At 32.5% G+C, this 17,815-nt stretch overlaps 3 protein-coding genes and 1 pseudogene across 4 annotated transcripts; 2 read left to right on the top strand and 2 right to left on the bottom strand.

Moving 5' to 3' along the window:
• Nucleotides 1-1,713: 1,713 nt before the first annotated feature.
• Gle1 (nucleoporin GLE1) lies at nucleotides 1,714-3,882 on the bottom strand. The gene has a single exon (XM_068763067.1). The coding sequence runs from the start codon at nucleotides 3,853-3,855 to the stop codon at nucleotides 1,879-1,881; it is 1,977 nt and encodes a 658-aa protein (XP_068619168.1). The 5' UTR covers nucleotides 3,856-3,882; the 3' UTR covers nucleotides 1,714-1,878.
• A 438-nt stretch (nucleotides 3,883-4,320) lies between these two features.
• On the top strand, nucleotides 4,321-12,938 carry LOC137919804 (DDB1- and CUL4-associated factor 10 homolog). Of its 2 annotated transcripts, XM_068762999.1 has the most exons (11): nucleotides 4,321-4,696; nucleotides 5,091-5,204; nucleotides 5,892-6,261; nucleotides 6,443-6,598; nucleotides 7,255-7,314; nucleotides 8,960-9,120; nucleotides 9,638-9,770; nucleotides 10,331-10,413; nucleotides 10,781-10,909; nucleotides 11,798-11,951; nucleotides 12,218-12,938. In XM_068762999.1, exons 1-11 carry the CDS (start codon nucleotides 4,473-4,475, stop codon nucleotides 12,491-12,493), a joined length of 1,860 nt encoding a protein of 619 aa, XP_068619100.1. In that variant the 5' UTR covers nucleotides 4,321-4,472; the 3' UTR covers nucleotides 12,494-12,938. The 2 variants fall into 2 exon arrangements, with proteins under 2 accessions (XP_068619100.1, XP_068619101.1); XM_068763000.1 differs by lacking the exon at nucleotides 10,781-10,909.
• LOC137920111 (U6atac minor spliceosomal RNA) lies at nucleotides 8,062-8,169 on the top strand (annotated as a pseudogene).
• Nucleotides 12,935-16,566, bottom strand: Etfb (Electron transfer flavoprotein beta subunit). Its single transcript, XM_068763001.1, has 6 exons — nucleotides 16,381-16,566; nucleotides 15,195-15,353; nucleotides 14,051-14,209; nucleotides 13,897-13,977; nucleotides 13,394-13,534; nucleotides 12,935-13,237 (listed from the first exon to the last, which is right to left on the bottom strand). The coding sequence occupies exons 1-6, from the start codon at nucleotides 16,429-16,431 to the stop codon at nucleotides 13,067-13,069; spliced, it is 762 nt and encodes a 253-aa protein (XP_068619102.1). The 5' UTR covers nucleotides 16,432-16,566; the 3' UTR covers nucleotides 12,935-13,066.
• Nucleotides 16,567-17,815: the final 1,249 nt, after the last annotated feature.

The raw sequence follows: 17,815 nt of genomic DNA, 5'->3' as shown, positions 1-17,815 counted from the left end.
ACGTCAGAAAGTACCCATTATTTCCCGCCGTTTGAAAAATTCGGATACACGAATAGATTTTGTCTTTTGTCTTATCATAACCCCAACCAATTTTTCCAAATCAACCTACTGTTTTAGCTGACTTCACGTAAAATATCAATATTTGAATAATATAATTGTCACAAATGCATTTTATAAACACGTATTTTAATCCAGTAAAACAAAACCATGTTTATCGTGCAAGATTTCAACTTTGCTGTGATTACTTATTATCAAAAATCGTAGATTTTTACTAATATTAAGTTACTTTAATGTGGTAAAGAAATTATTTGTGCGATTCGGTGTATTGGAGGTTCTTTATTCTGTGTGCAATAAAAGACAATTCCGTGAAGTAGATTGAATGACTGTCCCCTAAAGAACGCTATTACGGAATGCTTGTATTTGTCGGATGCGAGAATAATATAATGAAAAGTTTCCTCAGCATTCACTCAGACGTTGCTCGAAGTCCGTCGTCTGTTAACAAGACGATTATTTTGGCGTCGGTCGGAAATCACAGGTTAACAGGCAGTTGACAAAATGTGGCAACTACAGAGTTATGAAAAAAAGTCACTACGAAAGTACGTTTCGAATACCAAATCTATGTTTTTGTATCTTTTCGTAGTCGGCCAAGTTCACTATATGCCGACACTACTTCGGCTTAGTGCGAATAAGTCTAAGGCAACAAATATTTAGATGTCGAACCATCTTAAGACCATGATAGATACTCAATTTTCCGAATGCAACTACCATAAACACGAGGATAATCTGAGCCAGTAAACACACCGTCCAGCTGACAAGGATGGATCATGCGGTCTGTAAGACGTACCATACGTTATCCAGATTAATTCTTGTTTTATATAAAAGACGTTTTTAGGACTTTGCTTTCAACTGACCCAATTTATGACTTATGTACTATTATACATGAATTAGAATGGTAAGTAGCAGTAAAACTCGAGATGCTCTCTTGAGCGCTCTTGCTCGACTCAATGTAGCATCCGCCTAAGCGACATTAAAACGCAGCAACAACCCTGTACGGTGAAATATATAACTTGAATAGACTATTTGACATTTTTACTCAAACTCTTAAAACTTTCTTAATGCAGGTCGCGTTTCACAGGGATTAAAATTAAACACTATCTTCCTGATGCTGCCCTAAAGGTTTTTGCAGTACCCGCGGATTGGAGCCAGCAGTAAATAAGATGGTGCTTAGCCTAAAACCTCTTTTACATAGCGACGTTCGTAAATTCCTCCACGAATCTCGTCTCGAGCCCACAAGAATAGAATTCGTTTCGCATTCCGACTCAAGGGCGCATGGGTAGGAAAAAATCGACTGAGGTCGAAAAGGTTTAGCGCTATTTAAAGTCGCAGAACAAATTCCAGCATTGTTTTTATCTAAATCTCAAAAATATCGTGTCTGCTGTGGTTTATGAGCCGACATCGCTGGTGAAGCTTCAAATTGGGCTATAAGTGAATCGTCGTCGCGTCGTCCGGAGTCTCGAGTAGGTGGCTCGTTCTCAGCACTGCGCTAAATAACGGAAACTGTTCATTGAAGTACAAGAAAACTTGGAGGTACTTAAGTATCACAAGCTATAAGTAATTTTTACAGGTCTAACATTGATTATTTTTTGGTGTCTGTAGAATTTACTTAACAAGGTTTTAGCACTAAGCCATCAATATAATAAATAAATATAGCTTTCAAGTTATTGTATTTTTTTACCAATTACAATCTTAATTGATTAAATTACATAATTAAAACAAGCATGTATTAATCTAAAATTACACTTTTATCAATGTGTCAAAACGATATGATATTATAAAATATTAAAATGTCATATTAGAAAAATAAAATCAAATGTTATTCTACCAACTATTATGTGGTAAAAGTCCACTAGGTGGAGGTATGGTGCTGGTTTTTAAAACATTTTGAAGGTATACCTCTAGCCTGGTCTTTGGTCCACCTTCATCAATCTCATCCAGAATCTTTAAGTAATCTGTGCTAATTAATCTTATAATCTTAATAAACTGTTTCTTATAGTACTTATAAAATTCAGAACCACAGACAGAAAAGAAATCGTGTAGAAGAGTAGCACAAATATCTGGCTCTGGTTTAAGATTGATAAATGATGCTAGCCACTTCCAGCCATTGGCTAAGCCATGTGGGTTTGTTGCATTAATAAACTTAGGAGTTTTTGCTATCCAAATTGCACAGCAAAGTCTAAATATACCTGACATTCGTTTTAGAAACTTGTCCTGTTTCTCTACTGTGCCATCCTCACTGTAAGTGTAACCTCGTGATAAATAGAAATCCTTCTCAGACTGCCCTTCCTTTTGTGGTAACAACATTGGTACCAAGTAAGGGCATTGTCTATGAAAATTAGCTTCTAGAAGTTTTCCAAATTCTGGAAACTGTGACCACAGTGCTACTACAACAGCAGCAAGTGGAAAAGCGGCCTCTGGTTTACTTGAAACTAACAGATCTCCTTGTCTCACTATTTTCTTAGCTAAAAGAGCAGTACAATAATGTAACCCTTGTGGATGCTGTGTCGCCTGCACAATTATGTCTAACACTTGTACACCCTCACCTCTGAGTAACTTTGATAATTTATCATATTTATCTCGAATATGTGTTCCACTAACAGATGACAAAGCATTTACTGGAGTATTCACAGCTTTTTGGCAATCAAAACGAAACTTTTTTAAATTCGTATCTTCTAACAGAGGTTTATAATAATTTTCATATGCAGTCAAATAATCCTTTAGTTCTTCATAGTAAGCATAGTTTTTGCATGAATAAAAGATTGGTGTGCTTTTATTTACTTGTTTTGTAATTTGTTTCCCAATATCTACAGATGCTTGTTCTTCTTTGATTTTCTTTTCCATGAGGGCTTTATTTTCTTCTTCCTTTTGCTTTCTTAGCACCTCTTGTTTTTGCAACTCACTCAAGTCTTCCATAATTTTCTTATGGATATTTTCTATGTTAAGAGAATATATTTCAGCCTGTTTTACTTCTTTGTCAGTAATGGCTCCAGTTTTACAAAATTCCATAATAATATTAATATTCTCAAGAACTGTTTTGACAGATAACTCATATTTACCAAATACAGTTTTAGCAAGGGGATCAGAATTCAAAATATTGTTTATTTCATTATAACAAATACAAATCTTTGTATGGCTATCCGTCACAGAAGCAAATCTACTAGCAGCTTTGTTTTGTTCCTCTAATATTCTATACATGTTTTCTATAGTCTTTTTATTTTTGATTTGATATGTATTTTCTTCCAGCTTAGCTTTGTCCAACACAGACATGTTGTCATTTTCTCTTAACTGCTTTAACATTTGTAGATTTCGTGCTTGTAATTCTAAAGCTCTACGCTGACATTCATCATTCTGCTTTTTTTGAAAATTTAGCATAGTTTCAGTGTGATTTATTATCATCCTTTTAACTAAATTTTTATACATTTCTCCAGATTTCGTCTGTATTTTCAGTTCATATTCTTTTAACAAGAGAGTGTGCCGAAGGTCTTCGCCAATTTTATCTTCTAATAAACTTACATCCTTTTCTTCGGTTTTAACAGGTATATTTTCTTTTACACTTAATCTCTTATCTGGACTTTTAGGCCCTATTGTTACTTCATTTACAAACGGACTTATTTCAGCTGCTTTTGTTAATGCCGATATACGTAACTTTTCAAAATCTGCGAGCTGATTTAAGACGCTCAAATCATGTTTTTTACTTACTTCTTTAGAAATGTCCATTTTGTTATAACTATTTTGTAAAGAAGTTGAGTTCATTTTAATATTAGTCCGTTCAATATGAATTGAGTATTTGAATCTCATTAATTCATTTTAAAACACAACACGCAATGCAACTGAATTAATATTGTCAAACTGACAGGTGTCAAACACACGGTTCACAACAAATTAATAAGATAACAGACACATTTTTTTTCAATTGCCTACACAGGTATGGTTCATTTTGGTATTTTTAATATTCAATAAAATTGAAAATTTGTTTACCCGAGAAAATATGAAATAATGAAATTACAATATTTTACAATTATTCAATGAAATATTAAAATGTGTGAATACTAAATATTTTTTTCAAATGTTTAATAATCACAAAAACAGTGTTAATATTAAACATTTATTTGTAAATTATTTGCAAATCTTTATCAATTTTTATACATATATTTTTATACATAGGCGAAAAGGTTTCTTATTTTTTATGTTTGGTGTTGCGTATCACAGAGTAGTTTTCAACGAAAAGAATTTCCGCATATGGGTATGCTTATCATCTGTGTATACTTTTTACGTTTACTAATTTTGTACTAAAAGAGAAAAATGTAATGCCAAGGTTTTGATAATGATCAAACAGCATTTATTTATAGTCGTTATGTGGAGTACTTAAACAATAAATTTCATTTTTAACCTTAACGTTTCATTATTAAATAAAAATGGACCCATTTAGTTATACTTCGACTTTCATGGCTAGAAATTCAGCTTTCAGTCCTTATCGTCTACTAAGAAGAGAGACTGGATTTCAAAACCCTGTTGGTACTGAGAATGCATTAGCGAAAAGTCTTTATTGTGGCATGAAACCCATTGCTTCCTGGGACTCTGAACAGGCCAATGACGTCCCTACCGGAGGGGTGTTCAACCTTGAGTTCTCTCCAGAAGGGTAAGAAGTAACTTTAAATAGACAATAAACAGATTCATAATTAATATTGTTTGCTGAAATGATAATATGTAACTATTAACATAGCAACTGGTTATAATTATAAGAAATAATATAAGCGTTTAAACCTATAATTTGCAATAGAAATATTGCTGAATTTCGACGAAGAAATTTGTTTAAATTTCTAGTAGAGATATTGTATAAAAATGTGTATGCTATTTGGAATGGGGGTAGTAGGTGATAAATATCTTTTTGGTTGTAGGAATATTATTAAATGTATATAATGTATATAAAATGTATATAATATAATGTGTACATATTCATTTAAAAGTAAAATATTGATATAACAAGCAAAATACTTAGATAGTATATAATATATAGATCTAATTTATTTTAGGTCTCTGTTAGTGGCAGCATGTGAAAAAAAATCCATCCAAATATTTGACCCACTCACACATCGAAGGATTCATTCAGTTAATGGAGCACATTCGGACTGTGTTAACTGTGTCAAGTAAGTTGGAATGTGAACAAATATTTGTTTTCAATCAAGATCTTTGTAAAAAAGGAAATGATTTAAAAAATCAACAGACATTGGTGTACATAGAGAGAATAGTGATATGTCTGTAAGGTTCACAATTTTTTATCACCTTTTGTTATCTTTTTTATACCAAATATTATGAAATGTCATGTTATTGGAAATATATCCATTATATAACATAATGGATATATTTCCAATTTCATGCTCACACACATATATTGGTGAGTTTACCATATTCACTAGCACATTTTAAAATTCACATTTATTCAATCAGCTGATAGATGCCCATTGCCAGTCATAAGGCCTCCTAAAATCACCACAATAACTGGTCTTGTGCTGCCTCCATCTAACAACTTCACAGTCCTTATAATGGGGAGCTTATGCTGCATTTAGTAGTTCTTGGTTTCCTTTAGAGAACCTTTCATCCTCAATGGCATTGATTGGACCTGGACAAGCAATTCTTCAAGCAACTCATTTATTTGATTTTGCATCAAAAATCCATATATCTAAATATTATCATTAGATATTGATTGGTTGATTAAATGGAAAATTTATATAAAATTTGGTGTTATTCATGGTGAACCTGAGAGACAAATTAATCTCTCACTTCAATAATTCTTTTAAGAGGTACAAAATTGACAAAACAACAAATTGTTTCAGGTTTTTAGATGGTAGAATGTTTGCAACATGTTCTGATGATGCGACCATAGCACTTTGGGATATTAGGAATTTGAGAAAGAAGATCAGTTCACTCCTTGGACATTCCAACTGGGTGAAAAATATAGAGTTCTCAGTTAAGGATAAGCTACTAGTCACGTCTGGTCTAGATGGTAGTATATATACTTGGGACATAAATTCATACACGGAATATAATGTGGTTCATCACAGAGTTTTCCATGCAGCTGACTTAATGAGGTGTAGACTATCACCAGATGCAAAGCAAATGGTCATGTGCACAACAGGTGGACTCCTTGTTATCATACACAATTTAAATTTGTCCACATTAGCAAGAGATTTACATGGATTTAAGGTAAGGTAACTTAATTTATAATTAGTAATATGAATAGCTCTTACATTTTAGTTATTATTTTGTCTATTAAAATTTATACTGTTGTCCTTGATTTGAGGTTGTTTACTACACATAAATTTGACTTAGAAATCAACCAAATTGGTAAAACATTCAGTACTTTATATAAGTATGTCTCGTACAGCCAAACCTGTACAGGCTAATGCAGATGAGCCAGCAGCTGCTCCCGATCGCAGCAATGTACGACCACCTATTTGATGAGGAGCGGCGCGAGAACCGAGTGGAGCTCATCTCCGACTTCCCCGAGGGTAATGACGCCAAAGTCGTCAGTGCTTTGCAGGTTATTATATTTTTGTTATAAAAAGAATGCTTTCAATAATATTTCTATTGTTTGCAATCACATACATCTTAATCGCTTTTGATACCATGTTAATAGTGCACCAAATGAGTTTTGAATCATGGTTTAGTTTTTAATACCCCTGAATCTGTGAAAAAGAAATAAACAGGGACTAGAAGAGGTCATGCTTCACCGTAAATACTTAACCATGAGCTTATTAAAACTGGTAACTACTACTACTACTCTATATAATCTAATCTTGTAAAAGAAATTTTTTAACCTTTGTAACAGTTATATTTTAATTAAAAGAAACTACTTAATTTTCTTTTATTAAAGTCTCCAAAATTATAAAGTTTTTGTACAACTATTTGCATATTTTTACATTTTTACACATTAAAAATTAATTTGTAGTAAATTATTTCCAAAATTTGGTTTAATTACACATCATTGTAATTGAGCATAAAAATAGCTATGCAGTATGTAAGAAATGTAATATGTTAAACCTAATAATAGTATATATTTAGTCAGATATTAAAAATGAAAATTCTTGCATGCACAGTGTATTAGTACACAGGTATAATTTCTTAAAATCTATGTTTTTCTACCTCCAGTACTACTATTTATATATAGTTTGTATTCACAATATACAATTTTTACAGATTCATCCACAGGGCTGGTGTGCCTTAAGTAGAAATATCAGCCACGGAGACCACTCAGAGGTACAGTTAAAACAAAGAGTCATTTCTTATAATTCTTTCTTGCAGTAGATAACCAGTGTTTAATTTTATAGGTAAAGTTAACAGTCTAATATGGAATTTATTTTTGTTTTCAAAACTCATCGCTACTAATGTATTCTGGGTAAAAGATCTACTGTAGCCCCATATTATTTTCCCAATGATGGCCAATTTGCGGCTTGCGAGCCGGCCGGATAAATGTATCTAGAGTTACCTTTTGATTTTTTTATTAATTTAAAAAATGTGTCGGAAAAATCAAACACTAATCAGTATTGACTAACCAGTGTCTGAAATAGTCTGTCTCAATACAGAGGTAACCAAAGGCAACAGCTATTTACGATATTTTAAATAATTATCAGGATAAGTAAAACAATTATATTTACTTTTTAATATTTGAATTCATTAAAAATATTCGATACTTTTATTTAATGATATCAAAAAATATGATTTATGTAATTTTTTGTATATTTTTGCATACCTTTCAAATACTTATTTAAACGCGGCTCGCTAAAAATTACAAATTTTGAAAATATGTCTTGTGCTGTCAAGTAGCTTTTCCATCCCTGGCATATTATATTTATATGTATCGCATTGTAAAAAAAATATTCACTGATACAAATATGCAATTTTGGGCGACAGATAAAATAAATCCTGTTGCTTAAGTGTTATATTAAACTTTACAAGTAGACTCCTTTCATATTTATGTGACTCTTAAAACTTATTGTTGTGTTTGTGTCTATTAAAAGAGACGGCTAGCACTTCCGTGACAAGGATGGGAATTATGTACCCACTTTAATTAAGCGCTGCAGCCAGTGTAGGTGCCTATATTAGGAGACTACAGATTCATTGGAAATAGATGTATGATAAAATAGTAAATATGTAGCTAATTTTCTGTTAATGAATGTGTGGCACACGCTATTTAAAAACTAATGCATTTAGAAATATCATAATGTAAAGTAGTTAAAAAACCATTTTCTAAACTTAGATTACTACATATTAAAATATATACTGTAAACTATCTGTTACTGCAGACTTAGTACTGTCATAAGTTATTGGCCAGTCGCATTCCAATAGTTTCAATTATCATTTTATATAAGGCTATTTGAAATAGGTGCAAAATCTTTTAAGGTTTATGGTGACAAATGGGTTATACCAGGGGTGGCCAAACTGCGACTCGCGAGCCGTATGCCGCTCTTTGAACAATTATTTTTGGCTCCGATTGACAGCTCCTGGGAAATTGAAACAAATTACTGGTGTGAATAATTATTATTATTACTCTACCATAAAATTAGCGAAATCCAAATACAGATCATAATTAACTGATCGGCATCTTAAGTATTATTAGGAGTGTTGTTATATACACATATATAAGTGCCATTGTATCTAACTTCAATACATATATTTTGAACTATTGTTTAAATAATTTCAATAAATATGATTTTTGTAAAAATTGTGGCTCGCAATAAATTTAAAATGGAGCAAGGAGCTTGGCCACCCTTGGATTATACTTTCACTCTCTTTAAAGATTTTGTGTCTGTAAAATATCATATCAGTATATGATGGTGTATAGTTTACTAGTAGCAAAAAAGTTAAATGTCGTAAGCTTTTGTATAATTGTTTTAATGCACAGTGGTCCTGCATCCATGACATTCAACCGAGCGAGCCGGTGTCGGATAAGTCGACGCGGGATTCCGCCCCTGTGGTCCCGCGTCGTTCGCTGCCGCGCCGAGCTCGTCGATTTCCGCGCCACCTGGCATTCCGCACGTTGCGCCCACATGCAGTACGAACCAGGTATTCCGCCCATGCTTACATGTACAAAGCTACTAACAATGTGACTGACAAGCCAAAATCCTAGTTACTGATTCGATCTCGTAGGGAAATCCCGACAGTAGCTTTTTCTGTATCTAGTTTAGTGGTAGTTTTCCAATAAGAACCGAAATGAGATTCTACCTTTCACTGTTTTAAGTGAACACTGGTACCATACATTGGTCGAAGACTTTCGTCTCAATGCATTGAAGGATATTTGCCGGGAAGATGCTATATGTATTCCCGAGCGCTGACCACCTGAGACGGATTCGACGATTGACTTTTTTTCTCAAAGCTAGACCTAGTTTGACTCTGCTCCAGGTACAAGTCACAACTTTAATATCAGGTCTTGGGATGGACTTAACTTGGGACTTTAAGATCTTCGATATAATAAAAGACGACATATGTAAAGAAATGTAATAATGCTTTTAATGCGATAACTTTTCAAATATGCTGAAATAATTTAATTTCTTTAATATAATCCTAAAATGTATTTGTGCAGTACTAGAGCTGAAGGTACAAGTCAAAGAGAGGCCGATAATGAAGAGACGGAGTCGACCAGTGGAAGCGGCTCGCGCACTGAACCAACGCCTCCAGCGCCAGCGGCATCGGCAGCTACTTCCAGACTGGGACGGGTACTTAGAAACATATATATTATTTATTAGCTTGCTGCTATTGTGACCGTAGCTTATTGAGCTTGGGTTAGGCCCCTTCACAAGGAGGACCGAAGGCATAGTCATACCCTGCAGTGAACGTCTACAGGCTGACATAATAATCCTGGATAATAATGTTAATATATAAAACGTAATTTAAAGTGACTGCTTACAGGTTATCTATTCCATATACTGCAAGACTTTAGTAATAATGTAATTACGTTTTAACTGTACCACTTGTCTGATTACATCCTAATTTTTTTTGTTTTGTTTTGTTTGCCATTAAATATTAAATAGATAGAGAGATTGATATGTTTTAATTTACTCTGTGGTTTGTATAGGATAAAACAAGTAATTATTTTAATGATTACCTAAAAAAAAAAATTTTTTTTCTTGATTCTCATGTCTTAATCAAAATGTGAAAAATATTGCTGAATGGGTAGTTCCTGAATTCTTCTTCTGATCGTGCACCACATTTAACGATTAATTTCTTATATATGCACTGATTTCGTCTGTATATGTGTTTTAAACTTAATTTTTAGGGGCTTCCGAGCATACAGAATGACGTTTGGGAAGCTTCAATTACAATAAAACAGCATAGGATGGTACAGGAAATGCATATCAGGTAAAAGATTTTCCGACTTTTATTAAAAAATAGGCTAAGTAACAATGTTACGCTATAGTGCTACCGTAAACCTCTGTACCGCTTAGGAATGCGCGGTGAGTTGGGAGCCAATGAAAAACAGCTAATCCTCCCCCTCGTCTCGCCGCTCGCTGACGTGCGGTACAGCGGTTTTGGTAGTACTAAAGTATGAGAGTGGCAGATGTAAGTTACTTCTTTCTAAGAGAATTATTATAAAAAATAATAGTAAATTTTTCTTCTATCTCATATTTGGTTAAGTTACATTGTATTATTATACCATATATATATATATATATATATATATATATATAGTATATTATACCAAATAATGTTGTGGTTGTGGGGGCAGGGGGCAAGTGGGCCGAAACTTCAACATGCAACGCATCATGGGCATCAACACGGGCATCGCTCCACCCGCGACCCCCGTGCGGTCGCGCTCCGCCCCGCGCCTCATGCCGCTGCAGCGCGCTACCGACAGGTCTCTCTTACCCTCTGCTCTCCACTTCCTACCACCTTTATTCGCAAGTTTTACGTACAATACACAGAAGTTGTACAATAATAATTAGAAAATATTATTTAATAGAAAATATGCATTGATGGACTTGTAAACTGCGTCAAATTTCAAGATTACTTTTTTGTTTTTATTTCAATAACAATTATTTTTGATAAGTATGCAAATTTTTTAGATTAAGCTAAATGAAAATGTCGAGACTGTCCATTATTAAAAAAAACTAAATTTTAGAAATAGAATTCAACAAATAAAATTATATTATATAGAATTTATTCCTCGTCTCTAAATCGTGTGTAATTTGTGTGCAATTACTATGAAATTAGATCATTTTTTTCCTTTTGCAATTCAATTGATTGTTACCAATAGTACTGATTATTAGAGTTTTAAACTCGACTAATATTTTGTAACAATTAATATGGATACGCCGTCCCTACGAACGGCCCAAATTGTGACAAATTTGCGGGAAGGGATCTGATTTGTAACAAAGTATAGTGATTATATGCGAGGAAGCGACGAAGAAGAAAGCTTAGAAACAAATTTATAAGTTACAACCTACTTAACTTGTTCTGACTGGGTATGTAGTGTACTTGTTTTAACAACCAGTTATACTCGAACAGTAGAAACATAAAGTAAAAATATTGTGTAAGAATGTATAATAGAAATGTGTGGCAGAAAGATGTCACGGTAATCTGTTCCAGTGGCATAAATGAAATTAGTATGGAAGTACTAAAATTTAAAAAAAAAAAAAGAAAAAAATCCTTGAATACTTTTGAATACTTATTCATGTCATGGTGAATCTATTCTTTTAATCTTGAGAATAACTAAATGAATTGTAATCAATAATTACATTTCCAGCACCACGCCTTCAACTTCCGGACAAACGCCGCTCCCTAGACATGGGCCTCCGGTGTCTGAAGACGACACCGCAACCAAACACTACATCCGCCAGAATAGAGATCGTCTACTGTACTATATCGAGGAGACCAACGAAGGCAGGGGTTTTATTAAGGTACAATCATTTTCAATCAATTTCCCCAACTTTACACTAGCTTAGATCAGTGTCCGCACTTTAAACACCTACTGTGCTTCTTTAATTTTACTGATATACTTTTTACTACCACTACTTATTATTTATTACCATTTTATTCTACCACAAAAAAAAATTAAATAACTTTATTATGCATGCATGTATCTAATTGCATTGCACTACTCCCAGGACTCATGATTATCTCGTTAGGATATATTCATTAAATAAACGATTTTATAACAAATCAGGAGCTGTGCTTCTCAGCAGACGGTCGTCTGGTCTGCTCGCCATTCGGTCGGGGCATGCATCTTTTAGCACTGAATGGGAGTTGCAGCGAACTGTCGCACTGCGTGCAGGACTTCCGGGGCCCCGTGCCTCTCGTGGATGTGGGCCAGAGCCTCGGCATACATCAGGACCTCGTCGTTAGCTCAAAGTTCAGTCCGCGACATCATCTACTGGTCACAGGGTGCCTCGAAGGAAAAATAGTCTGGTATGAGCCTTACAGTGGAGAAGGCCTTTATTGATTACTTAATAAATTAATTGATAGACTCTAGTCTTTCATTCCATCTATTTTGAGACTGTAATTAATATTAGTTCAATGTAGTTCTTATTTAAAAAAAAATGAATTTAGGTTGTAAGTAGCCTAAAAGTAATGCTGTAAAGCACTCAGTGATTCGAATGTTTTCAATACCATTTATAACAAATCATAATTACATTATTTAAAAAAAAACCTGTAAATACTGTTTGTACGAATGTAGTGTGGATATAACAAATGATAAAATGTTATTTTTATAATCTATAACAGCAAACATTCAAAATTTATATATGATTCTTTACTATTAAAACTTAAAGCAGATTTTAATTTTCTTAATTTTACAAAGCTACTCTTTTTGCATAATAATAAACGCAAATTTACTTTAAATTAGAGATAAATATAATGCAAATAAAATAATTTGTTTTACAAATCCTTTAATAAATGTTTTTCTCATTATACAATAAACTACAAATTATTAACTTCATATAAAACATGATGTACAAAGTTTTTACACTAACAAGTTGCATAATAAACAGTTATCATTTGGTTGGATTTGGTATTTTTAGACATGCCCTCCCTCTTTAAGTTTAGCTACGAGAGTATCCACATCTGGTACGATGGAACCAGCTTGCCTCACTGGAGGATCCTCAACAGAGATTACTTTAATCCTGGGAGTCAGATCAACTCCTAAATCTTTTGCAGTCAATTTCTTCAATGGTTTCTTTTTTGCTTTCTGAAAGATATTAATCTGTTAATTTCACAATGTTAAGATTTTTATTATTTTCTTATAAATAAAGAATCAATGATATGAAAGGACGAAAAATGTAAAGAATAGGTGTGAGCACTAAAAAACTCAAAAAATATTTTTACATTGAAAAGTAAATTATACCATGATATTAGGTAAAGTTGCATAGCGGGGCTCATTGAGGCGCAGGTCTGCGCTGATGACGGCTGGAACTTTGGTCTTTATAGTTTCTAAACCACCATCAATTTCTCGGGTAATTGTCAAACCATTGTCCGTTTTTTCCACCTAGAAAGATTTTTATTTATAGGTCAACAGGAACATTATCTTACACAATATTAAAGGTTTCTTTATAATCATGCTTAAATACATAAAAAATAGAAAAACAATACTTTTACATAAGCTTATTACATTGAAATTTTTCAATGAAGTGTGTGCAGACATACCTTTGATACAGACAATTAAAAGTCTGTACATTATAAAATTCTTTACAAGAATTAAAAGGAATATAACACAAATGTATATACACTATTATAAAAATTCTTATCAATATCATCATGTAAACATTTTTCAAATCTCTGTATAATTTTACAAGACAAGACTTAGTAAATCTTATCAAGTGTAGGGGTTATCTAAAATAAACAGTCAACCTTTGAGGCAAATGTTCCTTGGGGCCAGTCCAACAAAGCTGCTGTCATTTGAGCTGTTTGATTGGAATCATCATCAATAGCCTGCAAAAAAATAAGTTGTATTTAATAAGAGCAGCTTTTTACTAAGTTTAACCAACATGAAAATAATTTATACCTGTTTTCCTACTATAACAATGTCAGCTTTCTCATCTTTTGAAAGCTTGGCTAGAATTTTAGCTACATGTATTGGTTGCATTGTTTCATATTCAGCACCTGCAACTTCGACATGGATTGCGCGATCGGCACCCATTGCAAGAGCTGTCCGTAAAGTTTCCTAAAGAGAAAATTAAAATTCTTAATTAAAACTATGTTGTAATCCGTTTCCACATATTCTTAAAAATATATTCCTCAGATTATTATTATTCTCTATCTATTTTTTGTTCTACATTACATATTGAACAAAATAACTGGATCAATTTTTTACATGAATATCTGTTTTGAGATAGTTCAAATATTTTAATCGTTTGACTGCTACGCGGCGCAAAAGCGCTGCGTTATTTCGTTTTGAAAAATACGAAGCAATGCTTTAGCGCTACGAGTTTCAGTGTTTCTTTATTGCTCAGTGTAAAATAAAAGTCGGTATGGTCTCACGTATAATCACGTTTTACCGTTTTTATACTTATAAAAAGATATTTTTTTATTTAATTTATTATTTTAAAAAAATAACCATGTTACGGGTTATTAATTTACAGGTTGATTTGGCCAGTGATTCTGAGGATGGTGAAAGAACAGAAAAGTAGTGATGATAGAATTATCATAACTTATTAAAGAAATAGACAGGATTAAAAATAAGTCTTCTATCTTATCTTCAGAAACCAAAGAAAGACCAAATTTTAAGAACATTTTTTCGGCAAATGTGTTTACCAAAGCAACAAATATTTTCTTCGAATCCTGGACCTAGATATGCGCGTATCCTCGACGCTCATAACATATGTTTATTTAATTTTTACTACATAACTACTTTAAACCATTGTTAGGGAGGAAATCAATGTTTTGAATAATTCTCGCACAAAAAAGCAGACGCAGACAACAATTTACGAATTATTCATGCATTCTTGCATTTTACCTAGCAGTAAAAAGGTTAAAATTTATTATGTCAAACATCACTTTGTTTTCAATCATATATCTTATTAATAAATTATTATTAATAAGATAATAATTTATTAATATGATATATAAATTATTAATTTAATTTCCTAAAAATTAAATTAGATAAAATTTTTACCATTTTAAAAGTTTTATTGGTTAAAGTTCTTTACCTGCGACTGAGTTGGGCCACATGAAACTGCAATAACTTCACTGGCCAATTTCTTTTCTTTCATCCGTACGGCTTCTTCCACTGCAATCTCATCAAAGGGATTCATAGAGTGTTTGACTCCCTCTGTCACTACACCAGTCTTATCTGGCTTAACTCGAATCTTGGTGAAAATAAAATAGTAGATTCATAAATTTCTTATTATCAAGTATTAAATATCAATTGTGCTCTAAATGTAAATAGAAAAGAAAAAAAAATAAAGAATAAAATAAAAAATAAAGATTAGTATTGTATATGTGATTAATATTTAACTGGTGATAGATTTCATGCATTAAATTCCATTATAGTTGGTATTATTGAGATATCTAATTTTATATCCTAAGTATGGAGAGAATGAATATTATATAAATTATCACAATCTCTTTAAATACCACAATTACTGAAGATTTTGGATCTTCTATGTGTAACACCTAAATGATCTAAGTTTTATTTAATGTAATATTGTGAAAAATCACACATAAATTAAGCAATCTAGAAGCCCTTAATCTCCCAGTCAAAAATCTATTATTTTTCTTTAAAATGTCTAGGTTTTAAAAAAATTCACAATTTTAGGAAACTAGTTTTGGTAATTTAAAATCTAGAAAGTTCCATTAATCTAGAAAGTTTTAGTAGTTAGAATCAAGTCCAATAGTATATTGACCAATTTACCAACTTTAAAATAATGGCCATTTGCAAGCTTATTTAGTAAAATTTATAAAACAATACATTCTTTTTTAGTTCAACATTAGTTGCCTATTTTTCTGTTTCATTTACTGTAATAATAAATGTCATTATAATTGAATCTACAGAGTTCCCCCTTTTTAGTCTTTTTTTAATGTATAAAAAAAAACTATGATTATAAGTATGTCGCTAAAAGTAGATAAACGAGGTTGAAGATAGCTTTTATGTTCGTTATTACTTAGGTTATAATTATTTAGCATTTCCTTAATTTCTACAAGTAAACAGTCTCCAAATAAAAAACATTCTTGTCGTCATGTGCGCAAGGTTGGTTAATAATTATTTTCCCCAATTTTAACTATAGTTTGATTACTGATTGTATTTAATAAAATGATGAAATATTTCTTTTAGTTTATATTAGTAGTATAAGTGATGAACTTGAAACAGCAGTAACCTTTGTACTTTTGACTTACTTTGACCGCATAATCAATAACTCTTTTTACTCCGACTAAAACTCGTGCCATTTTAGTAATAATTAATCTTAATTAAAAATATATAGTAAAAACTTAAATTTTCTAAATAAATTTATTTTACTCTTATAAGAAAAGTTCACAAAATAAATTTTACAACTATTTGACAATCTTATTGAAAGTGTTGCAAGGGGTTATAAAATACATACAAAAGACTAAAGTCTTATAAACTTCTATCCTTTCCCCAAGCTGTGCATAGAATGAAATATTTTAGTAGCTATTACTTAAAGATCTAAGAATTTTAATGAGAAATTGTATACTTATCATTACGATGTATTTTTAATAAGAACAAATTAAGAACGAAATGTTTGTTTACAACTTCGATAGATTTAAATTATTTATTGGTTAAGAGTTAAAATTTTCTCGGAATAAAATTTTTTTTATATATCATTAATATTGCCTTGTAATGTTCCCACCGTTCGTTGTGATATAAGTACTTCCACTCTAATGGCCTGGGTTGTTATTCATTATCCAAGCCGAGTACAGATTGTAGATAACACACAATTTACCAGTTTTTCAATCAGTTGAATTTATGTAATATATAAGCCCGAATCGGGGCTTCCTAGGGTAGCCCTCGAGCTTCGCTACCTTAGAAAAGGTTATAGGCTGAGCGCCGTCAAAGCTCTGCCCTCTCGCACCCGCGGATCAGCAAATGCCATTTGGGCAACAGTTTAAGTCAGGTAAAAAAAGCGGATTTTCTCAGTGATGATCGTTTAACGTTTTGTGAATTACTGCAATGTGATATGAGTTACAAAATAAGTACCTTTGTGGGATTTAATTGCTACTACACAGTAGCAGATTTGGATTTTCAATAAAATTCAAAAAGTTCAACAAAAAACAACCTGCGGCTGGTGCCTAGCCGAAGGCCAAGGATGAAATGAAAACATTGAACTCGTCGAGATCCCCCTATCAGTAGTGCACAAGAGAACGGCTGCTCTAAGGCTCTCCTAGACCATTGTGCTTGAAATAACGTCGAAAGATCTCATATTTCATCCCTTTAAAATTCAAATGTTACAATGTTATAAAGTTATAAAATGTTACAGCAATTTCGTATAATAAACAATATTTTTGGAGTAACGAAGCCTTTTTTTATTTAAATGGAGGCCCCAATTAATAAAACTGTCGTAATTGGTCGGCCAAAGGACAGAACCCACGATTGAAGCATCAGCAGCCAATTCACGGTCCCAAAGTGACGATGTGGTGCTCTTTATCCGGCAATGGAATCATCGGGACATATCTCTTAGAAAATTGATGAGGACTATCCATAATTGTGATCGATTTTTCTCATAGGCAAATATTGAATGATTATTTCATACCATTTTTAAGATAAAATCCTGCTTTTAGTTACGTGGTGTCAATAAGATAGAAGGGTGGCCCT

The sequence above is a fragment of the Battus philenor genome, unplaced genomic scaffold (genome assembly GCF_028537555.1).
Source record: "Battus philenor isolate CCGP_79_NKW_IND1 unplaced genomic scaffold, ilBatPhil1.0.hap1 SCAF_17, whole genome shotgun sequence".
NCBI classification, from domain to species: Eukaryota; Metazoa; Arthropoda; class Insecta; order Lepidoptera; family Papilionidae; genus Battus; species Battus philenor.
This window is presented reverse-complemented; position numbering and strand designations above follow the sequence as displayed.